General features: G+C 37.0%; 1 protein-coding gene across 3 annotated transcripts in view; it reads left to right on the top strand.

Moving 5' to 3' along the window:
* Positions 1-26,504, top strand: part of LOC123535807 (serine/threonine-protein phosphatase 2A 56 kDa regulatory subunit gamma isoform-like) — a 72,974-nt gene that overhangs the window by 14,108 nt on the left and 32,362 nt on the right. For 2 of the 3 annotated variants that reach the window (XM_045318560.2, XM_045318575.2), the window contains exons 4-10: positions 9,752-9,951; positions 13,425-13,535; positions 13,956-14,048; positions 18,429-18,559; positions 20,476-20,535; positions 21,181-21,343; positions 24,543-24,593. In XM_045318560.2, coding sequence (XP_045174495.1) covers positions 9,752-9,951; positions 13,425-13,535; positions 13,956-14,048; positions 18,429-18,559; positions 20,476-20,535; positions 21,181-21,343; positions 24,543-24,593 — 809 coding nt within the window. Of the gene's footprint in view, positions 1-9,751; positions 9,952-13,424; positions 13,536-13,955; positions 14,049-18,428; positions 18,560-20,475; positions 20,536-20,599; positions 20,660-21,180; positions 21,344-24,542; positions 24,594-26,504 lie in introns of all 3 variants that reach the window. The other variant, XM_045318567.2, reaches the window with a different exon arrangement.

Consider the following 26,504-nt stretch of genomic DNA (forward strand, 5'->3'; position numbering starts at 1 on the left):
ATTTCTTCCTTTCCTTGTTGCCCTTTCTCTAAACCATCGTGCTTTGTTTTTTTCTGGTGCGCTTTTGTATGTATTTATAGCATTCTAATGAAATCAGTTTCTAATATTGACAAAATTTAGGAGGCATCTTCAAAAACCATGGCGATATATGACCATTTTGTGTCGGTTCGCCGTAAAACCCAACTCACTAAAAAAAAAAAAAACACCTTTGTAAAACTTTGTGACATAAATTGTGCTTCAGTAAGATTGAATTTATGAATGAATAACCAAATAACACATAAAAAACGATGAAATTGGAAGATTTAAACTCAAGGGACATTGTTAAATATTTACAGGAAAAAAAGTTCTTACACTGAATCTGTTATTGTGAGATACTGAATCATGAAACTAGATTTTATTATTCATGGCTTAGATATAAAAAAGATAATCACATCTGAGGCAGTTCTCTTATTCCCATCGTTTCAATTGTTGTTACAGTAACAATTTTGATATTTTCTGTCACAAAATAGTGGTTATTGACTACAGTAGTACAGTGTATGTTATTTTGTGTCTCATGTGAAACATTCGCTGTGAGGTGTTTTGACCTTTAGGTATTCAGCAAGGACTTTGAATGAGTCTGAAGATACTGTTCTCAAATTTGGCAAATGTTTACATTGTCTCATTTAAATGAGGGACTTTCAGTTTGCTACAACTTTGTATTTCCTGATGGATTTTATTCATCACGTAAAATGTTTTTACAGAATTTTTGATTTTATAGTCAGACAGATGGATGAACGTCATGTAAATCAAGATATAAACTTACTAAATTTGGCTTCTATTTGTATAAATGTATGTCCACTTATATTCCACACATTGCTGGTATCCTATCATTTTCAATAGTAATCTTGAATTGTGAGGATTTGAAGGCAGTATAAAGTCAATTGTCCTCCTCCTCTGATTAATGATAGAAAGTTGTGTGTTGTTCGCAGAGAGCCTGTCAGTCTTAGTACAAATCTCTGGTTAGATGACTGGTCAGACGTTGTTAAAACTCAAAATCTTAAAAATGACCCATTTGTTTAAAAGATAATATGCTGCACACACTAGATATACAAGAGAATGTAAACATGTACTTCCTTATAATCTTTATTATATTTTATAGTATACACTTTTTTAATTGCCTTTCTGGTCAATAGTTTTGACTGCTGACGGGAAAGCCATTTTACATGACTTCAGAATTTATTTTTGTTGACTTTAGCCCATTTAGTGTTGACCTGTAGACTGGTCAGTAGCATGAACTATGGATAGACAATTTATATAAGGATTCATATAATAATTTAAATTGGTTCCTGTGAATTTATAAACCTGTTTAAGCTGTGACTTAGAATCACTTGTCCCCCTCCTGGCTTAGTTTGAGCTGTGACTTAGAATCACTTGTCCCACCATTCTGTAAGTATGAGCTGTGACTTAGAATCACGTGTCCCTCCATTCTGTAAGTATGAACTGTGACTTAGAATCACGTGTCCCTCCATTCTGTAAGTTTGAGTTGTGACTTAGAATTACTTGTCCCTCCATTCTGTAAGTATGAGCTGTGACTTAGAATCACATGTCCCTCCATTCTGTAAGTTTGAGTTGTGACTTAGAATCGCATGTCCCTCCATTCTGTAAGTATGAGCTGTGACTTAGAATCACATGTCCCTCCATTCTGTAAGTTTGAGTTGTGACTTAGAATCACTTGTCCCTCCATTCTGTAAGTATGAGCTGTGACTTAGAATCACATGTCCCTCCATTCTGTAAGTTTGAGTTGTGACTTAGAATCACATGTCCCTCCATTCTGTAAGTATGAGCTGTGACTTAGAATCACATGTCCCTCCATTCTGTAAGTTTGAGTTGTGACTTAGAATTACTTGTCCCTCCATTCTGTAAGTTTGAGCTGTGACTTAGAATCACTTGTCTCTCCATTCTGTAAGTTTGAGCTGTGACTTAGAATTACTTGTCTCTCCATTCTGTAAGTTTGAGCTGTGACTTAGAATTACTTGCCCCACCACTCTCTAAGTTTGAGCTGTGACTTAGAATTACTTATCCCTCCATTCTCTAAGTTTGAGCTGTGACTTAGAATCACTTGTGTCTCCATTCTGTAAGTTTGAGCTGTGACTTAGAACTACTTGCCCCACCACTCTCTAAGTTTGAGCTGTGACTTAGAATTACTTGCCCCACCACTCGCTAAGTTTGAGCTGTGACTTAAAATTACTTGTCCCTCCATTCTGTAAGTATGAGCTGTGACTTAGAATCACTTGTCTCTCCATTCTGTAAGTTTGAGCTGTGACTTAGAATTACTTGCCCCACCACTCTCTAAGTTTGAGCTGTGACTTAGAATCACATGTCCCTCCATTCTGTAAGTATGAGCTGTGACTTAGAATCACTTGTCTCTCCATTCTGTAAGTTTGAGCTGTGAATTAAAATTACTTGCCTTACCACTCTCTAAGTTTGAGCTGTGACTTAGAATCACATGTCCCTCCATTCTCTAAGTTTGAGTTGTGACTTAGAATCACTTGTCCCTCCATTCCCTAAGTTTGAGTTGTGACTTAGAATCACTTGTCTCTCCATTCTGTAAGTTTGAGCTGTGACTTAGAATTACTTGCCCCACCACTCTTTAAGTTTGAGCTGTGACTTAGAATCACATGTCCCTCCATTCTCTAAGTTTGAGTTGTGACTTAGAATCACTTGTCCCTCCATTCTGTAAGTTTGAGCTGTTACTTAGAATCACTTGTCCCTCCATTCTGTAAGTTTGAGTTGTGACTTAGAATCACTTGCCCCTCCCCTCTCTAAGTTTGAGCTGTGACTTAGAATCACATGTCCCTCCATTCTGTAAGTTTGAGTTGTGACTTAGAATCACTTGCCCCTCCCCTCTCTAAGTTTGAGCTGTGACTTAGAATCACATGTCCCTCCATTCTGTAAGTTTGAGCTGTGACTTAGAATCACTTGTCCCTCCATTCTGTAAGTTTGAGTTGTGACTTAGAATCACTTGCCCCTCCCCTCTCTAAGTTTGAGCTGTGACTTAGAATCACATGTCCCTCCATTCTGTAAGTTTGAGCTGTGACTTAGAATCACTTGTCCCTCCATTCTGTAAGTTTGAGCTGTGACTTAGAATCACTTTTCCCTCCATTCTATAAGTATGAGCTGTTACATAGAATCACTTGTCCCTCCATTCTGTAAGTTTGAGCTGTGACCTAGAATCACTTGTCCCTCCATTCTGTAAGTTTGAGCTGTGACTTAGAATCACTTGCCCCTCCCCTCTCTAAGTTTGAGCTGTGACTTAGAATCACATGTCCCTCCATTCTGTAAGTTTGAGCTGTTTACTTAGAATCACTTGTCCTTCCATTCTGTAAGTTTGAGTTGTGACTTAGAATCACTTGTCCCTCCATTCTGTAAGTTTGAGCTGTGACTTAGAATCACTTGTCCCTCAATTCTATAAGTATGAGCTGTTACTTAAAATCACTTGCCCCTCCATTCTGTAAGTTTGAGCTGTGACCTAGAATCACTTGTCCCTCCATTCTGGAAGTTTGAGCTATGACTTGAAATTACTTGTCCCTCCATTCTCTAAGTTTGAGCTGTGACTTAGAATCACTTGCCCCTCCCCTCTCTAAGTTTGAGCTGTGACTTAGAATCACTTGTCCCTCCATTCTGTAAGTTTGAGCTGTGACTTAGAATCACTTGTCCCTCCATTCTGTAAGTTTGAGTTAAGACTTAGAATCACTTGTCCCTCCATTCTCTAAGTTTGAGTTGTGACTTAGAATCACTTGTCCCTCCATTCTGTAAGTTTGAGCTGTGACTTAGAATCACTTGTCCCACCACTCTCTAAGTTTGAGCTGTGACTTAGAATCACTTGTCCCTTCATTCTGTAAGTTTGAGCTATGACTTAGAATTACTTGTCCCTCCATTCATTCTGTATGTTTGAGCTGGGACTTAGAATCACTTGTCCCTCCATTCTCTAAGTTTAAGCTGTTACTTAGAATCATGTGTCCCTTCATTCTGTAAGTTTGAGCTGTGACTTAGAATCACTTGTCCTTCCATTCTGTACGTTTGAGCTGTGACATAGAATAACTTGTCCCTCCATTCTGTAAGTATGAACTGTGACTTAAAATCACTTGTCCCTCCATTCTGTAAGATTGAGCTGTGACTTAGAATCACGTGTCCCTCCATTCTGTAAGTTTGAGCTGTGACTTAGAATCACTTGTCCCTCCATTCATTCTGTAAGTTTGAGCTGTGACTTAGAATCACTTGTCCCTCCATTCTGTAAGTATGAGCTGTGACTTAGAATCACTTGTCCCTCCATTCTGTAAGTATGAGCTGTGACTTAGAATCACTTGTCCCTCCATTCTGTAAGTATGAGCTGTGACTTAGAATCACATGTCCCTCCATTCTGTAAGTTTGAGTTGTGACTTAGAATCACTTGTCCCTCCATTCTGTAAGTTTGAGCTGTGACTTAGAATCACTTTTCCCTCCATTCTATAAGTATGAGCTGTTACATAGAATCACTTGTCCCTCCATTCTGTAAGTTTGAGCTGTGACCTAGAATCACTTGTCCCTCCATTCCGTAAGTTTGAGCTGTGACTTAGAATCACTTGCCCCTCCCCTCTCTAAGTTTGAGCTGTGACTTAGAATCACATGTCCCTCCATTCTGTAAGTTTGAGCTGTTTACTTAGAATCACTTGTCCTTCCATTCTGTAACTTTGAGTTGTGACTTAGAATCACTTGTCCCTCCATTCTGTAAGTTTGAGCTGTGACTTAGAATCACTTGTCCCTCAATTCTATAAGTATGAGCTGTTACTTAAAATCACTTGTCCCTCCATTCTGTAAGTTTGAGCTGTGACCTAGAATCACTTGTCCCTCCATTCTGGAAGTTTGAGCTGTGACTTAGAATCACTTGTCCCACCATTCTGTAAGTTTGAGCTGGTGACTTAGAATCACTTGTCCTCCATTCTGTAAGTTTGAGTTAAGACTTAGAATCACTTGTCCCTCCATTCTCTAAGTTTGAGTTGTGACTTAGAATCACTTGTCCCTCCATTCTGTAAGTTTGAGCTGTGACTTAGAATCACTTGTCCCACCACTCTCTAAGTTTGAGCTGTGACTTAGAATCACTTGTCCCTTCATTCTGTAAGTTTGAGCTATGACTTAGATTACTTGTCCCTCCATTCATTCTGTATGTTTGAGCTGGGACTTAGAATCACTTGTCCCTCCATTCTCTAAGTTTAAGCTGTTTACTTAGAATCATGTGTCCCTTCATTCTGTAAGTTTGAGCTGTGACTTAGAATCACTTGTCCTTCCATTCTGTACGTTTGAGCTGTGACATAGAATAACTTGTCCCTCCATTCTGTAAGTATGAACTGTGACTTAAAATCACTTGTCCCTCCATTCTGTAAGATTGAGCTGTGACTTAGAATCACGTGTCCCTCCATTCTGTAAGTTTGAGCTGTGACTTAGAATCACTTGTCCCACCATTCTGTAAGTATGAGCTGTGACTTAGAATCACATGCCCCTCCCCTCTCTAAGTTTGAGCTGTGACTTAGAATCATGTGTCCCTCCATTCTGTAAGTTTGAGCTGTGACTTAGAATCACTTGCCCCTCCCCTCTCTAAGTTTGAGCTGTGACTTAGAATCATGTGTCCCTTCATTCTGTAAGTTTGAGCTGTGACTTAGAATCACTTGTCCCTCCATTCATTCTGTAAGTTTGAGCTGTGACTTAGAATCACTTGTCCCTCCATTCTGTAAGTATGAGCTGTGACTTAGAATCACATGTCCCTCCATTCTGTAAGTATGAGCTGTGACTTAGAATCACATGTCCCTCCATTCTGTAAGTTTGAGTTGTGACTTAGAATCACTTGTCCCTCCATTCTGTAAGTTTGAGCTGTGACTTAGAATCACTTTTCCCTCCATTCTATAAGTATGAGCTGTTACATAGAATCACTTGTCCCTCCATTCTGTAAGTTTGAGCTGTGACCTAGAATCACTTGTCCCTCCATTCCGTAAGTTTGAGCTGTGACTTAGAATCACTTGCCCCTCCCCTCTCTAAGTTTGAGCTGTGACTTAGAATCACATGTCCCTCCATTCTGTAAGTATGAGCTGTGACTTAGAATCACTTGTCCCTCCATTCTGTAAGTATGAGCTGTGACTTAGAATCACTTGTCCCTCCATTCTGTAAGTATGAGCTGTGACTTAGAATCACATGTCCCTCCATTCTGTAAGTTTGAGTTGTGACTTAGAATCACTTGTCCCTCCATTCTGTAAGTTTGAGCTGTGACTTAGAATCACTTTTCCCTCCATTCTATAAGTATGAGCTGTTACATAGAATCACTTGTCCCTCCATTCTGTAAGTTTGAGCTGTGACCTAGAATCACTTGTCCCTCCATTCCGTAAGTTTGAGCTGTGACTTAGAATCACTTGCCCCTCCCCTCTCTAAGTTTGAGCTGTGACTTAGAATCACATGTCCCTCCATTCTGTAAGTTTGAGCTGTTTACTTAGAATCACTTGTCCTTCCATTCTGTAACTTTGAGTTGTGACTTAGAATCACTTGTCCCTCCATTCTGTAAGTTTGAGCTGTGACTTAGAATCACTTGTCCCTCAATTCTATAAGTATGAGCTGTTACTTAAAATCACTTGTCCCTCCATTCTGTAAGTTTGAGCTGTGACCTAGAATCACTTGTCCCTCCATTCTGGAAGTTTGAGCTGTGACTTAGAATCACTTGTCCCACCATTCTGTAAGTTTGAGCTGTGACTTAGAATCACTTGTCCCTCCATTCTGTAAGTTTGAGTTAAGACTTAGAATCACTTGTCCCTCCATTCTCTAAGTTTGAGTTGTGACTTAGAATCACTTGTCCCTCCATTCTGTAAGTTTGAGCTGTGACTTAGAATCACTTGTCCCACCACTCTCTAAGTTTGAGCTGTGACTTAGAATCACTTGTCCCTTCATTCTGTAAGTTTGAGCTATGACTTAGAATTACTTGTCCCTCCATTCATTCTGTATGTTTGAGCTGGGACTTAGAATCACTTGTCCCTCCATTCTCTAAGTTTAAGCTGTTACTTAGAATCATGTGTCCCTTCATTCTGTAAGTTTGAGCTGTGACTTAGAATCACTTGTCCTTCCATTCTGTACGTTTGAGCTGTGACATAGAATAACTTGTCCCTCCATTCTGTAAGTATGAACTGTGACTTAAAATCACTTGTCCCTCCATTCTGTAAGATTGAGCTGTGACTTAGAATCACGTGTCCCTCCATTCTGTAAGTTTGAGCTGTGACTTAGAATCACTTGTCCCACCATTCTGTAAGTATGAGCTGTGACTTAGAATCACATGCCCCTCCCCTCTCTAAGTTTGAGCTGTGACTTAGAATCATGTGTCCCTCCATTCTGTAAGTTTGAGCTGTGACTTAGAATCACTTGCCCCTCCCCTCTCTAAGTTTGAGCTGTGACTTAGAATCATGTGTCCCTTCATTCTGTAAGTTTGAGCTGTGACTTAGAATCACTTGTCCCTCCATTCATTCTGTAAGTTTGAGCTGTGACTTAGAATCACTTGTCCCTCCATTCTGTAAGTATGAGCTGTGACTTAGAATCACATGTCCCTCCATTCTGTAAGTATGAGCTGTGACTTAGAATCACATGTCCCTCCATTCTGTAAGTTTGAGTTGTGACTTAGAATCACTTGTCCCTCCATTCTGTAAGTTTGAGCTGTGACTTAGAATCACTTTTCCCTCCATTCTATAAGTATGAGCTGTTACATAGAATCACTTGTCCCTCCATTCTGTAAGTTTGAGCTGTGACCTAGAATCACTTGTCCCTCCATTCCGTAAGTTTGAGCTGTGACTTAGAATCACTTGCCCCTCCCCTCTCTAAGTTTGAGCTGTGACTTAGAATCACATGTCCCTCCATTCTGTAAGTTTGAGCTGTTTACTTAGAATCAGTTGTCCTTCCATTCTGTAAATTTGAGTTGTGACTTAGAATCACTTGTCCCTCCATTCTGTAAGTTTGAGCTGTGACTTAGAATCACTTGTCCCTCAATTCTATAAGTATGAGCTGTTACTTAAAATCACTTGTCCCTCCATTCTGTAAGTTTGAGCTGTGACCTAGAATCACTTGTCCCTCCATTCTGGAAGTTTGAGCTGTGACTTAGAATTACTTGTCCCTCCATTCTCTAAGTTTGAGCTGTGACTTAGAATCACTTGCCCCTCCCCTCTCTAAGTTTGAGCTGTGACTTAGAATCGCTTGTCCCTCCATTCTGTAAGTTTGAGCTGTGACTTAGAATCACTTGTCCCTCCATTCTGTAAGTTTGAGTTAAGACTTAGAATCACTTGTCCCTCCATTCTCTAAGTTTGAGTTGTGACTTAGAATCACTTGTCCCTCCATTCTGTAAGTTTGAGCTGTGACTTAGAATCACTTGTCCCACCACTCTCTAAGTTTGAGCTGTGACTTAGAATCACTTGTCCCTTCATTCTGTAAGTTTGAGCTATGACTTAGAATTACTTGTCCCTCCATTCATTCTGTATGTTTGAGCTGGGACTTAGAATCACTTGTCCCTCCATTCTCTAAGTTTAAGCTGTAACTTAGAATCATGTGTCCCTTCATTCTGTAAGTTTGAGCTGTGACTTATAATCACTTGTCCTTCCATTCTGTACGTTTGAGCTGTGACATAGAATAACTTGTCCCTCCATTCTGTAAGTATGAACTGTGACTTAAAATCACTTGTCCCTCCATTCTGTAAGATTGAGCTGTGACTTAGAATCACGTGTCCCTCCATTCTGTAAGTTTGAGCTGTGACTTAGAATCACTTGTCCCTCCATTCATTCTGTAAGTTTGAGCTGTTACATAAAATCACGTGTCCCTCCATTCTGTAAGTATGAGCTGTGACTTAGAATCACTTGTCCCTCCATTCTGTAAGTATGAGCTGTGACTTAGAATCACATGTCCCTCCATTCTGAAAGTATGAGCTGTGACTTAGAATCACTTGTCCCTCCATTCTGTAAGTATGAGCTGTGACTTAGAATCACATGTCCCTCCATTCTGAAAGTATGAGCTGTGACTTAGAATCACTTGTCCCTCCATTCTGTAAGTATGAGCTGTGACTTAGAATCACTTGTCCCTCCATTTTGTAAGTATGAGCTGTGACTTAGAATCACTTGTCCCTCCATTCTGTAAGTATGTGCTATGACTTAGAATCAGTTGTTCCTCCATTCTGTAAGTATGAGCTGTGACATAGTCACATGTCCCATGTCCCTCCATTCTGTAAGTATGAGCTGTGACTTAGAATCAATTGTCCCTCCATTCTGTAAGTATGAGCTGTGACGTAGAATCACATCCCTCCATTCTGTAAGTATGAGCTATGACTTTGAATTGTTTGCCCTCCCCTGTCTTATTTGAGCTATGACATTGAATTGTTTGCCCTCCCCTTTCTTATTTGAGCTATGACATTGAATTGTTTGCCCTCCCCTGTCTTATTTGAACTATGACTTTGAATTGTTTGCCCTCCCCTGTCTTATTTGAGCTGTGACATTGAATTGTTTGCCCTCCCCTGTCTTATTTGAGCTATGACATTGAATTGTTTGCCCTCCCCTGTCTTATTTGAGCTGTGTCTTAGAATCACTTGCTACCCCTCCCATCTGTTAGGTTGAGCTCTGCTTCTGAAAGGAATTAAAATTCTAAATTTGAGTGAGAGACTTTTCTCTCCTGAATATAGAATTAAAAACATAACCGACCTTTAACATGTCTTTATTTTTGTACCTTTCAGATGCAACGCCAGCAGAGAGAGAAGAACTCTTCATTCAGAAGTTACGACAGTGTTGTGTTCTATTTGACTTCATGCAAGATCCACTCAGTGACCTTAAATGGAAGGAAGTCAAGCGTGCTGCACTCAATGAGATGGTGGAATTTGTCACACAAAATAGAGGGGTCATAACAGATGCAATATACCCAGAAGCCATCCATATGGTAAATATTTATATAAAATTTGCATGCATATGGCAGGAGGTAGGAAATTATGCCTAGCGGTGTGCCTTTTGGGAGTTCTTTAATCTATAAATGACAACAGCAAGCCATCACAAATAACTCAACAGATATTAAATAAGGTCCTCTCCATATAATGATTGAAACAGAAAACAAATATTTGTGATGTTCACTTTGATTTAATTAGCCGTTTACTTCAAGAACAGAAATGGTTCAGGACAGATCCTGTTTTCAAGCTTTTAATTACCAGAATTTGCTTATCTATAAGAAAAGGAGACTGCAAATTTTCAGGCTTTTGGGTTTTGACTAAATCCCAGGTGAGAAGAATCTTGTAGATGTTTACTGGCAAATTATGATTATTTTGTAAAGTTCAACACCTGCAAGTAGATTTATGGGTGTTTAATTCTTTTATGAGATACAAGTACCTGACACTTGCCCCTCACTGATGTGGGTTCGAGCCCTACTTGGGGTGTTGAATTCTTCATGTGAGGAAGCCATCCAGCTTGCTTACGGAAGGTTGGTGGTTCTACCCAGGTGCCTGCTTGTGATGAAATAATGCACAGAGGGGTACCTAGGGTCTTCCTTCACCATCAAAGCTGGAAAGTCGCCATATGACCTGTAATTGTGTCAGTGCGATGTTAAACCCAACAAAAAAGGTACCTGATACAATAAAATAAGCCGGACGTCTAAAACGGTTACATCCATCTGCTCCACACAGAGATCTTCCATTTAATAACTTTTTATGCATGAATGATATTCAGATAACTTGGCACAAACATTCTCCATAATTAAATGATGTGCCATGTGTAAGACATAGACCCATGACTTGTGATTACAATTGGGGTTCAAGGATTTTACATAATTATACCCCTTGATAAAAAGTATATGGGGGCTAGTCTTTTTTTGGCAGCACCTGTCTGAAACTGTATTGGAATTTAAATGACTACACATCAGCATTTGCCATCATAGAACCAGCATCACATATGAAACAGGTCACTAGGTCCAAAGTCACAGTTGAAGGTCAAAGGTCAGTTAGCTTAACCATACATTTTCTAAAGTGCTGGAAGGATTTTCATAAAACTAGCATCTTTTCGAAGATGACATGCAGAGCGCACAACCCAGGTCCAAGATCATAATCGCACTGGGAGGTCAGTGTTCAAATAGCTTCATTTCAACCCTTTTAATGGATTTATAAATAACTACACTTAATTATTCACAGTCATAATGTGACGAAAATCATGCATAACCCTGATCACTAGTTCCAAGGACACACTTGATGTTAAATGTCAGGTAACATTTCAAATTGTTTCAGATAACTGCACATAAAAGTTCTGCATCATAATATAATGAGAGTCAGACACAACTAAGTTTATTAGATTGAAGGTCATGGTCACATTTGGAGGTCAGATAGCTTTATTTTATGTTCACTACATAGCTTATTGACCTCTGGAAGGATTTTCATAGAAGTGACATCAGCTGTTAACCTCATGACAATGTGCACAGTAGACAAGCAAGGACATAAGGTCCCAGGTCAAGGTCAGAAATAAATTGACTCCATTGAGTCAGGACTCTGGACACATACTTCTTTTACTTATTGTTACATAGTGGGAGCATTTGTGACCTATGACACATTTCTAGTTTCATTTTAGTCTTCATGGCAGCTTTAGTTTAGTTTCTGCATTTCCTATATTTCTAAACATTGTACACATTGTCTGTTTGTTTAGTAACAATTACTCTACATTCACAGTTTTCTTTTGTGAGCATTGAATCCTATTATTGTTCCTTATAATACATTTCCCAGAGATTGTGACTAACTTTCTATTGATCCAGTGTGTTTATCAGGATCATTATTAGATATTTTCATCAAAACTGTGAAAATTGTTAAAATCCATTTCACAAACCCAGTTAAAGGTGTTCAAATGTCAAGAATAAATTGTGTTAGATGCTTGTTGTAAAATTGCACTTGTTACTAATAATTGGCAGAGTCTGTAAAAAAAGACTGAAATTTCAGAATATGTTTTTTTCTTCTTTGAAGAATTTTCTAACAAGTCCTGTTAACTTGTTATCTGCTGCAATAAATGAATGAGCTTTTCCCATTGTTTTAGCCCTAATAGCATTATTGTTCACTAAAACCCCATATTTACGTCTCTTATCCAAGAGAGAGATTTATACCAGAGGGGAACTAAAACAGAAGTAATTGTCAGATCCATTTGATGGAAATTGTAGCATGTTTTCATATGAATATTATGTTTAGCTCAACATGCCTTTCAGTGTTGTGGAACAGTTTTATAGTTTGTTTATCTCAAACTTTATTTTCTTCTAGGGTTGCTGTTTAATCATTTAATTGTCACACATTTTCCTGAAGTAAAATAAAGACTTCTCACCATAGACTGCTAATTTTACCCATTATTATGATTACTTTTCTGTAATTCTTTATATCGATTTTCTTTGCATCTTTCAAAAATATAAAAAAAACAAAGGAAAGATATGGCTAATTCAGATATGGCATCATGTTGAAAGTTTTTGCCATAGACTTGTTAATTATGTTTCCCACCACACCACACAGTGGTGTGGGAGACATATTGATTTACTCCAGTCTGTGTGTTCGTGTGTCTGTCACAAATCTTGTCCGCACTCTAAAGTCAAACATTTCTCATCCGATCTTCACCAAACTTTAACAAAATGTGTTTGACCATAAGACCTCGGTCAAGTTCGATAACTAGCCAAATCGGCCCAGGCATTTTGGAGTTACAGCCCTTGAATTACCGTAAATTGGCCTTTTTACTCTTGTCCGCACTCTTAACTCGAATATTTCTCATCCAATCTTCACCAAACTTGAACAAAATGTGTTTTTACCATAAGTCCTCAGCCAAGTTTGATAAGCAGCCAAATCGGCCCAGGCACTTCGAAATTTTGGCCTTTGAATTACCCAAAATCAGCCTTTTTACTCTTCAAAGCTATATTTGTAGTGAGTTAACAGTATATAGCCTGAATTACTTTTTAGATGATTAGGCAGTTGTGGGAGACATGCGCTTTTCTCAAAAGCAGCTCTAGTTTCCATTGCATTTATTGAAATGCAATCTTCAGTATGCAAGGAACTTAATTTAATTGACGATTTACTTTATTTCTTATTATCACATGTTTGACGTCACGGGAGTGTAATAAAGCCATTACATAAAAATGATAATGGACTAGTGTAATAAAGCTTTGACGTCGACATCGTTTATAGTATAGGAGATGTTGGTCTAATTGACTTATTTATATAGTTAAAGAAAGTAGAATTTATCATGTTTCAGCAGGAAAAGCTAACATGTGATAAAAGGAATATTACATTAAATTTTGTAACTTTCCACATTGAATTTATTAAACTCGTTGAATAAATTCTATATGAAAAGACACTCATGTAATATATGTATATTCCAGTCAGTTAAGAATGCCTCAAATGTTATATATTTCAGTTTGCAACCAATTTATTCCGAACGTTACCTCCATCGTCCAACCCTAGTGGTGCAGAGTTTGATCCTGAGGAAGATGAGCCCACCCTAGAAGCTGCCTGGCCTCATTTACAGGTAATTCAGGAATTGACACAGCAAAAAAATGCATAGATCTGTCAGGAGATTTAATGTGATTAAGTTTATGCCACTTTTCACCAAAACTATCTGACATGTTTACTTACAAGTTGAGTGTATGCATTTTACTTACATAATATGCACCCAAGTTTATTGGTTTCACATTTACTATATAAATTGCAAATTTGGGAGCCTCCATGGCTGAGTGGTTGAGGTCCCAGATTTCAAAACTTCTTTGAGTTCATAACACCACTAAAGAGGTAGGATATTTCTATTTGAGGGAGCAGTGCAGTACCCAATGTGCCAGAAATGATTTCAAGCAACACCTGGGGATCTTTCTCTTATGTAAAGCTGGAAAGTCTCTAGATGACCTAACTTAAAACAAACTTCATTATCAATATATTCTTATTCTCATTTCAGTTGGTATACGAGTTCTTTCTAAGGTTTTTAGAGTCTCCAGATTTCCAGCCAAATACAGCTAAAAGATACATAGATCAGAAGTTTGTTTTACAGGTAAATTATTTCTCAGTCTTGTTGTATTTATAACTTAATGCAGGTCAAAAAGGACAGTCAGTATGATATGTAAATATATTTTCCATCCATTTTGTGATTCAATATGATTTTCATCTGGTCAAAGTCTGCCGTCGTGAGCATTGAACATTCGCCATTTTAGCTTGTCTGATTTTTGAAAAAAATCTACAAGGTATTGTCGTCACTTCATCGTCTGCATTGGTTAAATTTTTATGCCCCCGAAGGGAGGCATATAGTTTTTGAACCGTCTGTCAGTCTGTCCGCAATTTTCGTGTCCGGTCCATATCTTTGTCATCGATGGATGGATTTTCAAATAACTTGGCATGAATGTGTACCACAGTAAGACGACATGTCGCGCGCAAGACCCAGGTCCGTAGCTCAAAGGTCAAGGTCACACTTGAACATTAAAGGATAGTGCATTGATGGGCGTGTCCGGTCCATATCTTTGTCATCCATGGATGGATTTTCAAATAACTTAGCATGAATGTGTACCACAGTAACACGACGTGTCGTGCGCAAGACCCAGGTCCGTAGCTCAAAGGTCAAGGTCACACTTAGACGTTAAAGGATAGTGCATTGATGGGCGTGTCCGGTCCATATGTTTGTCATCGATGGATGGATTTTCAAATAACTTGGCATGAATGTGTACCACAGTAAGACAACGTGTCGCGTGCAAGACCCAGGTCCGTAGCTCAAAGGTCAAGGTCACACTTAGACGTTAAAGGATAGTGCATTGATGGGCGTGTCCGGTCCATATCTTTGTCATCCATGGATGGATTTTAAAATATCTTGGCATGATTGTGTACCACAGTAAGACGACATGTCACGCGCAAGACCCAGGTCCGTAGCTCAAAGGTCAAGGTCACACTTAGACGTTAAAGGTCATTTTTCATGATAGTGCATTGATGGGCGTGTCTGGTCCATATCTCTGTCATTCATGCATGGATTTTAAAATAACTACGCATGAATGTGTGGCACAGTTAGACGACGTGTCGTGCGCAAGACCCAGCTCTGTAGGTCAAAGGTCCTAAACTCTAACATCGGCCATAACTATTCATTCAAAGTGCCATCGGGGGCATGTGTCATCCTATGGAGACAGCTCTTGTTTATTTAGATCCACCTTTTCTCAAAAACTATAAGAGCTGCAGCTTTGAAACTTAGAATGATACTTGTTTATCATCATTAGGTGACTACGTACATCAAGAACCATAACTTTAACCTGCATTTTGTCAGAATTATGACCCTTTTTGTACTTAGAAAATCCGAAATATAAGTCTTTTCTTCATATTGTCCAGAACTTGCAGACAAGCGATGGCACCAGCAGGCGGTGCTCTTATTCTTCGAATAAACCCATTATTCCCTCCATGCCAGCCCATAAAGCTTAATTTGAAAAATGCAGATCTACTAAACCAGAGGTAGTGAGATTAATTACTGGGTTTTCTGTGAGGAAATGACAGATAATACACCTCAAGGTCTTCATACTCCATCTTTGATTCATAATTGGAAGATCAATTTACTTTTCCAAAACAATTTAATGCTGGTATGGAATCCAGGAGCAGTGAAGTGACAGCTGTTTCTCACCATACTTAGGCAATGTCTTTGACGTGGTATATAATTTGCCTAAATCACCATCGCTACTGAAAGGAGAAAATAGAATATAACAAAATTAGTTGTTTTAAGATATGTTATATAGCAAAGGAATATGATACAAATGAGATTGGATTGGTGAATTGCTAGATACCACAGAATGCTGTATTAAACCCAATAAAACAAGCGTAATTTCTTATTTCAGGGGTTCCATTTGACCCGGGACCCCGGGTCCGGACCCGGGAGATTTTCAAAAGACGCTCAAAGCACCCGGCATGATACTTGCCTGTGCGTCCTTCGGGACCCGGAGGCATTTTCCTTTAATAATCCTTTCTCTCATCATTCATTTCCTTCAGTAAAACTATTTCCACGATAGACACGTGTATTCCAAAATAAGCACTCGCAGTCATGCCCTCCTGCCTTTGATCTTCTGCTAAATCCTGCCCTTTCTCCTGTAGACATGCCTCGCTGATTTTTATACCCCCACCAAACATGTTTGAGGGGGGTATATAGGAGTCAGTTTTGTCCCGTCCCGTCCCGTCCCGAAATTTATTATCTCAGTTATTACCAAATGGATTTGATTCAAACTTAAAATACATGTTCCACCTTATCACCCACATCATGTGACACAAGGTGCATAACTCTTGACACCAAGTTTTCATGAATTATGTCCCCTTTTACTTAGAATTTAAGGTTAATTTTGTTGTATTTTCACTATATCTCAGTTATTACTAAATGGATTTGATTCAAACTTAAAATAGATGTTCCACCTCATCACCCACATCATGTGACATAAGGTGCATAACTCTGACACCATTTTTTTATGAATTATGCCCCTTTTTACTTAGAATTTAAGGTTGATTTTGATGTATTTTCACTTTATCTCAGTTACTACTGAATGGATTTGATTCAAACTTAAAATAGATGTTCCACCTCATCACCCACATTATGTGCCCACATCATGTGACACAAGGTGCATAACTCTGACACCAAGTTTTCATGAATTATGTCCCCTTTTACTTAGAATTTAAGGTTAATTTTGTTGTATTTTCACTATATCTCAGTTATTACTAAATGGATTTGATTCAAACTTAAAATAGTTGTTCCACCTCATCACCCAGATGATGTGACATAAGGTGCTTAACTCTGACATAAAAATTTTTTATGAATTATGTCCCCTTTTACTTTAAATTTAAGGTTGATTTTGATGTATTTTCACTATATCTAAATTATTACAAAATGGATTTGATTCAAACTTAAAATAGATGTTCCACCTCACCACCCACATCATGTGACACAAGGTGCATAACTCTGACACCAATTTTTCATGAATTATGCCCCTTTTTACTTAGAATTTAAGGTTAATTTTGATGTATTTTCACTATATCTCAATTACTACTGAATGGATTTGATTCAGACTTAAAATAGATGTTCCACCTCATCACCCACATCATGTGACACAAGGTGCATAACTCTGACACTATTTTTCTTGAATTGTGTCCCCTTTTACCTAGAATTTAAGGTTAATTTTGATGTAAGCCAAAGGGAAGTAACCTTTTTTAACCTTTGTACTGAGTTTCTTCCCCTTAAATTCCAGAGGAATTAGTCTATTTTTAGAAATCCTATTTTTAGATTTTCAATATTTTAGGTATTTTTCTAACTTTTTTATTATAAGTCCTATGTAAAAAGTAAAAACATTTTTCTGTGGTAACATGGGTCGGTAAGACACTTTTTTGTATTCACTTTTAGTGTATCTCTAATATTAGAGATTTAATATATTTACTAGTATTACTATACTAGTATTATACTAGTATTACTTATATGTGGAAGCCCAGGATGAAGTACTCCAAAGTATTTTTAAGATTCCTTATGGTTGCCATTCTTCTGTGACAAGACCTTATGGTGGGGGTATGAGTCACTCCTGTGACAGTTCTAGTTTTATCAGCAAGTTACGTCACGGCGAGTGCACATAGGTAACAAGAATCAATGAAGTGTTGAAATTAATTGATAAAGCGTATTGATCCTGTGTACTGTCAAAAAAGGCGCCAATTATTAAATTATCGTAAGCAGCTGATTACCGAGCATGTGAAAAGTGCCCTGCAAGATTTTTTCATGCAAACTTTAAATTAGACCATTGCTTAGTGATCATACCGTAATTTCAACAAGAAGCTTCACAAATTTTGATGAATTTTGAAATCAAAAATAAGTTTAGAATGTCCGTTCACGAGTCTAATTACACCCGATGTCATATGCATATTTCCAAAATTCCTTAAAAAAACTGACTTTCAATGCAGTTTTTAATGATAAGTAGCATCATTATTTGAGGAACTATCTCTGATTTAGCTTAGTTGGCCAAGTAAACTGAGCAAAAACTACTTTCCGATGACATTCCGAAAGTGTACCAGTATCCAGGCAGTACATTTTGGGTACATTTTTATAGTGTTATAGCACTGTTCTGTTATTAAAAATTAAATGAAACATAGAAGAAAAACCTAATCAAAATAACATGAATTTTGATAAATATTAGTTTACAATATATGACCTGAAACTGACATTTTTATTATGCTGTAACATGATCTTGGGTTTATTGTTTTCTTAGGTAAAGATCTACGTATTACTAAATAAAAAATATAGTCAATTATATGGACGTGTTGGGACAGGACTCCTGTATTTTGGAAAAGGACCCTTCAAAATTTGGGCCCAAAGGTTCTGGGACTCTTGGGTTTTCAGGTCTAGTGGAACCCCTGTTATTTAGAATGTTCTTTTTCATTTCAGTTGTTGGAGTTATTTGATAGTGAAGATCCAAGGGAGAGAGACTTTCAGAAAACTATATTACACAGAATTTATGGGAAATTCTTGGGGTTGAGAGCGTACATTAGGAAACAAATTAATAATATATTTTATAGGTGAGCATTTTGTAACTTTTTATTGTTGAAATTATAGAAGATTACTACACTTGAATATACAAAGAAATGCCATTATTCATCAACGCTTACCTATTGAATTTATCATTGGTAATTCATGAATTTATGAAAGCCTTCATTGCTTACAAAATTTGAAGTTCTTACAACGGCGAAATATAAGTCAGAACTAGTCTTATATACCTGTTCTGTGGATAGAATTGAATTCTTTATCATTTTGCATCTAAAAAAATTTTAACAATGACAGAATCACGGAACATCAACAAGTCGTTGTCTAAATAAGTGTAATCCAGTTACTGTGATATCATTAAATATTCCTTTGGGATTGAGACAATCCTCAAAATGAAATTCATGAATTTGTGTCCTCAGGAAATATTTTTTTTCTTTTTAAAAACAACAAAATTTCTTGGCTGCAAAGTTAAATGATTTCACAATATCAGAGTTACTTCCCAATGTCTGGACCAATATTGGCCAGTACTAAAGTGATATTATATGTTTATGTGATTTTTAACAGACTTTTACTGATTAATCAACTAAGAAATTGTGACAGATTTCTGGCATTATGTATTACAGTATGAATTAGGCCAATATCCTATATGTATCTGTTCTCTTGCCCATGTTCATATTTGTAGCCATTTCAAACGAATACATGGCATGAATTCTGATGAAATTCTTTGAAATGTCTGACTTTTCACTGCACCTAACCTCATGTGTCAGAAAAGGAGAATTTATTACTCCCACTAACTTTACTATTGGTTATAAAAAAAGATAAAATTGGGTCTTAAAATCTTTGGTCTGTCTAGTCTCCTATATTGAACAACTCTACAATTGTAAAACAACAATCAATTTGTCACAAAGACCTTTGGGAGATTCACTGCAGACTAATAAACTTCTGTTGGTGAAGATGGTATAGATAAGCCTTGGTTAGATTTCATATAGATTGCTTTTGCTGTAAGATCATGTTAAATTATGGTAACATCAAGTTAGGATTTACCTACAGCAAGCTTATAAAGTTATAGGAAGGTTTATTTCTGTTTACTCATTGTGGTGCAGGGCCAGTAACTAGACTTGGCAGGTCAATTGAGTCTGTATTTGTGAATGTATTGATTTCAATATACAAACTTTTCACTTGAAGGCATGTGTGCAGTCTGTTAAAATCCTGTTGAAGAAATCATAGATTTATGCTTCCCTCAGGAGAAGAAGTAAAGTGTATTGTTTGCATGAGACTCTCATTGTTTGACAGCTTTAAACACTTCTGCGGTCTGCTATTCATATTTTATTAGCATCTAAAAGAGCAATTCATATGTCCAGTTGTGTTCAAATTATAAATTAATCATCAATTAAGACATCCATTATTCACCTGGTGTGAAAACCTGTAAAGCTAATGTGGGCATATGCTTTTCACTGACCAAACAGTTACAGAAATGTGGGTTATACTATTGCCTTAATGTTATCTTGTTTACACTAGCCAGATTAAATTGAAACTTTTCAGGCTGATTTGATGCCTGCTTTTCTGCGAAGTGTCTGAAGGATCGAGAGCAAGCAAAAAATTGGGAATTCTGTTTGTGTTGATATTTGCAAAATGACATTTACTTGGGTCAGACACTGGACAGTACCAAAATAATATATTTTCTATCTCAGTAGTTTTAGCATAAACATTGTACGCCTCGTTATCTTTTGAAGAAGGAATCCACATGTCTTGCAAAAGATTGGTGGTTTTGCCAAGGTGCCCATGAAATAGTGCATGGAGGGGCACCTGGAGTCACCTTCCACAATGCAAAGTTGCCATATGGCAAACTGTCGTGGTGCAAATTCAGATTCCTGAAAAAAAAATCCATCATCATCTTCACAAAAACAAACAACTTACGATACATTTATGTGTCTATGTTGTTTATTTTCAGTTTTATATATGAAACGGAACGGCATAATGGGATAGCAGAACTTTTAGAGATTTTGGGAAGGTAGGTATGGATGGTCTGATTTTATCAAAATGAGAATGAAAGTTTTTGTACCATATCTTTTCAGTTTTATATATGAAACAGGACGGCATAATGGGATAGCAGAGCTTTTAGAGATCTTAGGAAGGTAAGCATGGACAGTTTGAAAAATCTTGGTTAGTTGTTTGGACGTTGGAAGAAACAGTAAGATTTCATCTATACAGTTTTTAAACATAAATTTCATGCATTTATCTCATTCATTGTAGTAGAGAATTTTCTTTCTTTTCGCTCATATCATTTATTGAGAAATAGCATACAGAAAAATCTCATAAAAATACGAAAATGTTACGTAACGAAGGCAGGTATGATAGACATATCGGTAGGATTGTGTTGTGAACAAAAAATTGCAAAACATTGCAATAGAAAAATACTAAGAGACGTTTCCATAGTGTAAGTTCTTCTTTTGGAGATAATGATATTCAAAGAAATGAATACTGGTTAGATATCTAGCTGTTGCATAACAAGCACATCTGTTTGAAAGAAGTGTTATTTATTAACACGTACAGAAATTATGTAATCTGACCATTAACAGCTGTATTGATTTTTTTTTTAATTCTAAAGTTCTTATTAAATTTGTTGCCAGTTCGATTGTTTTATAATCTTTTTCAGTATTATCAATGGTTTTGCCCTCCCATTGAAAGAAGAGCATAAAGTGTTTTTATTAAAAGTGCTTCTGCCGTTACACAAAGTGAAGTCACTGAGTGTGTATCACCCACAGCTGGCCTACTGTGTGGTACAGTTCCTTGAAAAGGACCCCAGTCTCACTGAACCTGTAAGTAATGATCAGGGATTGAGCTAATTAATTTTACATGTGTAATGTACAGGCTTTATGCAGGTATTTCTTTTGTAATTTTATCTCTATGTGCACTCAGATATGTACAAATTTATTGTAGTTTGATTGTGAAGAAAGCTTGAAACTTATAGTGAAAATAGTTGATTTAGCGGGCATGAAAGTTCATTTGTTTGGTCAAAATAGCTGATTCATATGGACATGGATTTGTGCATTTTAACTTTATAGATAAAATGAAGTCTAATTTTATTTGTTCATTTGGACTTAAGGTAGTGCTGCATGTTTGATAAACCGGAAGTAATGGAATAACGTCATTTATCACATGTTTGACGACATGGGAGTGTAATAAAGTCATTACATAAAAATGGTATTACACTAGTGTAATAAAGCTTTGACGTTGACGTTGTCTACAATATAGGAGACGTTGGTCAAATTGACTTGTTTATAATAGTTACAGAAAGTAGACTTTAGCTCACCTAAGCACAAAGTGCTCGAGGTGAGCTTTTGTGATCGCCCTGTGTCCGTCGTCCATCCGTCCGTTGTCAACAATTTGTCTGTTAACACTCTAGAGGTCACAATTTTGGCCCAATCTTAATGAAACTTGGTCAGAATGTTACCCTCAATAAAATCTTGGATGAGTTCGATATTGGGTCATCTGGGGTAAAAAACTAGGTCAAACCAAAGGAAAAGCTTGTTAACACTCTTAGAGGTCACAGTTTTGGCCCAATCTTAATGTAACTTGGTCAGAATGTTACACTCGATAAAATCTTGGACGAGTTTGATTTTGGGTCATCTGGGGTCAAAAACTAGGTCACCAGGTCAAATCAAAGAAAAAGCTTCTTAACACTGTGGAGGCCACATTTATGACTGTATCTTCATGAAACTTGGTCAGAATGTTAATCTTGGTGATCTTTAGGTCCAGTTTTAATCTGGGTCATGTAGGATCAAAAACTAGATCACCAGGTCAAATCAAAGGAAAAGTTAGTTAACACTCTAGAGGTCACATTTATGACCATATCTTAATGAAACTTGGTCAGAAAGTTAATCTTGATGATCTTTAGGTCAAGTTCAAATCTGGGTCATGTGGGGTTAAAAACTAGGTCACCAGGTCAAATCAAAGGAAAAACTTGTTAACACTCTAGAGGCCACATTTATGACATTATTTTCATGAAACTTAGTCAGAATATTAATCTTGATGATCTTTAAGTCAAGATCCAATCAGGGTCATGTGGGGTCAAAAACTAGGTCACCGGGTCAAATCTAAGGAAAAGTTAGTTAGCACTTTAGAGGTCACATTTATGACCATATCTTAATGAAACTTGGTTGGAATGTTAATCTTGATGATCTTTAGGTCAACTTTAAATCTGGGTCAGATAGGGCCAAAAACTAGGTCACCAGGTCAAATCAAAGGAAAAGCTAGTTAACACTGTATAAGCCACATTTATGACCATATCTAAATGAAACTTGGTCAGAATGTTAATGTTGATCTTTAGGTCAAGTTTAAATCTTGGTCAGGTGGGTTCAAAAACTAGGTCACCAGGTCAAATCAAAGGAAAAGCTTGTTAACACTCTAGAGGCCACATTTATGACTGTATCTTCATGAAACCTGGTCAGAATGTTAACCTTGATAATCTTTAGGTCAAGTTTGAATCTGGGTCATGTGGGGTCAAAAACTAGGTCACTTGGTCAAATCAAAGGAAAAGCTAGTTAACACTCTAGAGGCCACATTTATGACCATATCTTAATGAAACTTGGTCAGAAAGTTAATCTTGATGATCTTTAGGTCAATAGGTCAGGTGAGCTATACAGGGCCTTCATGGCCCTCTTGTTTGATGTTTTGACAGGAAAAGCTAACATGTGATAAAAAGAATATTACATTTGTGACTTTCCACATTGAATTTATTAAACTCGTTGAATAAAATTGATAAAATGCTGGACAGAGCCTCGCATTTAATCATTTTATTCAACTCGTTTAATAAATTCAATATGAAAAGACAGTCATGTAATATCCTCTATTTATTCAGAAAATGTAGAATAAAGCCTGGATTCGGCGTACAGTTATGTTTTTCAAATCAGTCTAGTAAAAAAATTAAGCACAAGATCATTTTTTTTATTTGCCGAATTTTTTTAGTATATTCTGAAGTTTTGAAAAATCAGGATTTAATCAAATTTTGTTTTGTAGAAAAAAATTTGATCCGAACGTGCAGAACTATCTTAATTCTGTGGATTGATGAAATCAAGAAAATTTGTCTTCCTTGAATATTAATGATGTAAAAGCATCTTGAATCCCTTCAGAGTCCACTTAACTACATAATGTGTACTTACACTTCGCTACATACATATTTCAGGTCAAAATGGATACCTAAGTATTGTTACATATATTTCAGGTCATATTGGATACTTACATATTTATACATATATTTCAGGTCATAATGGATACTTATATATTGCTACATATATTTCAGGTCATATTGGATACTTACATTTCTACATACATATTTCAGGTCGTAATGGATACTTACATATTTATACATATATTTCAGGTCATAATGGATACTTATATATTGCTACATGTATTTCAGGTCATATTGAACACTTACACATTTCTACATACATATTTCAGGTTATAATGGATACTTACATATTGCTATATCTATTTCAGGTCATTTTGGACACTTACATATTGCTGTATACATATTTCAGATTATAAGAGATACCTACACTTTGCTATATACATATTTCAGGTCATATTGGATACTTACACATTTCTTCATACATATTTCAGGTTATAACAGATACTTACATATTGCCTCATATATTTCAGGTCATCAGAGGTGCTTACATATTGCTATGTACATATTTCAGGTCATAATGGATACTTACACATTGCTCGAAAAACGGCGTTAAACCCAAAACAAACAAAAATGCACATTGCTACATACATATTTCAGGTCATAATTGATGCTATATACATATTTGTAATGGCTAACAGATACTGACACCTTGTTACATATGTACTTCAGTTCATAATAAATACTTTCATCTTCCTACATTGCTGCGTATATTCTTCAGGTTGTAATGAATTCTTGTATATTTCAGATCATAATGGATAATTACACATTGCTAAATACATGCGTCAGGTGGTAATGCATACTTACACATTGCTACATATACATTTCAGGTTATAATGGCACTTTTAAAGTTTTGGCCAAAAGTTCACAGTCCTAAAGAGGTATGGTTTTTCTCTTATCATTAGTAAATAAGAAAGAGGAGATAACTTACACCAATAGTGTTAATGGTAAAAATGTGGCAAAGTTATATATGTACCATGTTACAGTTTTATTCTTAAGTGAGTGAGTTAGGTTTTACGGCGAATCAACACAAAATGGTCATATATCGCCGAGAGTTTTATTCTTAAGCTCATTAAAGTTGTGTTAATGTATTTTGTTTAAGAGAAATGAAGCCACACTCATTACTCCAGACAGCATGAACAGTTATGTTCTTTCGGAATTCTTAAGTTACACAAACTTTTGTTAAAGACAAATTGTAGACTTTAAATACCAGTACTTCTATTTCGTGATTTGAATATTTCTATGTATTTTGACCTTCAACTGAAGACCGCCATGTTTTGCTTTCCAAAGGGTACCTTTACAGGGCTCCAGATAATTTTTTTGGCTTATGAGTATTTACTGATCATAATTCTTGTTAATGAGTAAAATGTTAAAATCTGAAATTGACTAGGAGTGATTTTACTCCTGAAAATTTGTAAATGAGAAAAAAAAACAGAAATCAGTTTTATAACATATTTATTTGGTGTAACACCTATGAATTTGTTTGCAGTTCAGTTTCAATTCAGCATTCAAGTTTTTGCTTCTTTTTAGTCCCCTACTGGTTGAAAACCAGTTTTGGGGACTATAGGAATGCTCCATTCCGTCTTTCCGTCATTCCGTCATTCCGTCATTCTGTCATTCCGTCATTCCGTCCGTCCGCAATTTCGTGTCCGGTCCATAACTCTGTCATCCATGAAGGGATTTTAATATTACTTGGCACAAATGTTCCCCATGATGAGACGACGTGTCATGCGCAAAACCCAGACCCCTAGCTCAAAGGTCAAGGCCACAATAGGAGGTCAAAGGTCAACAGGGCTTTTTTCCTGTCCGGTCCACAACTCTCCCATCCTTGAAGGGATTTTAGTATTACTTGGCACAAATGTTCCCCATGATGAGATGATGTGTCGTGCGCAAATCCCGGACCCCTAGCTCAAAGGTCAAGGTCACAATTGGAGGTCAAAGGTCAACAGGGCTTTTTTCCTGTCCGGTCCATAACTCTCCCATCCATGAAGAGATTTTAATATTACTTGGCACAAATGTTCCCCATGAGGAGACGACGTGTCATGCGCAAAACCTGGACCCCTAGCTTAAAGGTCAAGGTCACAATTGGAGGTCAAAGGTCAACAAGGTTTTTTTCCTGTCCGGTCCATAACTCTCCCATCTATGAAGGGATTTTAATATTACTTGGCACAAATGTACCTCATAATAAGACGATATGTCATGCACAACTTTCAGACCCCTAGCTCAAAGGTCAAGGTCACACTTAGCAGTCAAATGTTAACATAGCATGAACAGGGTCTGTTTCGTGTCCGGTCCATAACTCTGACATTCATTAAGGGATTTTAATATTACTTAGCACAAGTGTTCCCCATGAGGAGACGACATGTCATGCGCAACACCCAGTACCCTAGCTTAAAGGTCAAGGTCACACTTTGAGATCAAAGGTCAAGAGGATTTTTTTCCTGTCCGGTCTATAACTTTGTCATGCAAAGCAGGATTTAGATATCAGTTGGCACAAATATTCCCCTGGATGAGACTACATGTCATGCGCAAGAACCAGGTCCCTAGGTCTAAGGTCAAGGTCATATTTAGAAGTCAAAGGTCAAATTCAAGAATGACTTTGTATGGAACATTTCTTCTTCATGCATGGAGGGATTTTGATGTAACTTGGACCAAATGTTCACCACCATGAGGCACCCTTGTTTTTAGAATTACATCCCTTTGTTGTTACTATAAATAGATTTTATTGTAACTTTTTTATTACTGGCAGTAGAGAAAAATCGAGACCACTTTTCTGTGGTACAGCATGCATG

This window comes from Mercenaria mercenaria, chromosome 1 (genome assembly GCF_021730395.1).
Source record: "Mercenaria mercenaria strain notata chromosome 1, MADL_Memer_1, whole genome shotgun sequence".
Lineage (NCBI taxonomy): Eukaryota > Metazoa > Mollusca > Bivalvia > Venerida > Veneridae > Mercenaria > Mercenaria mercenaria.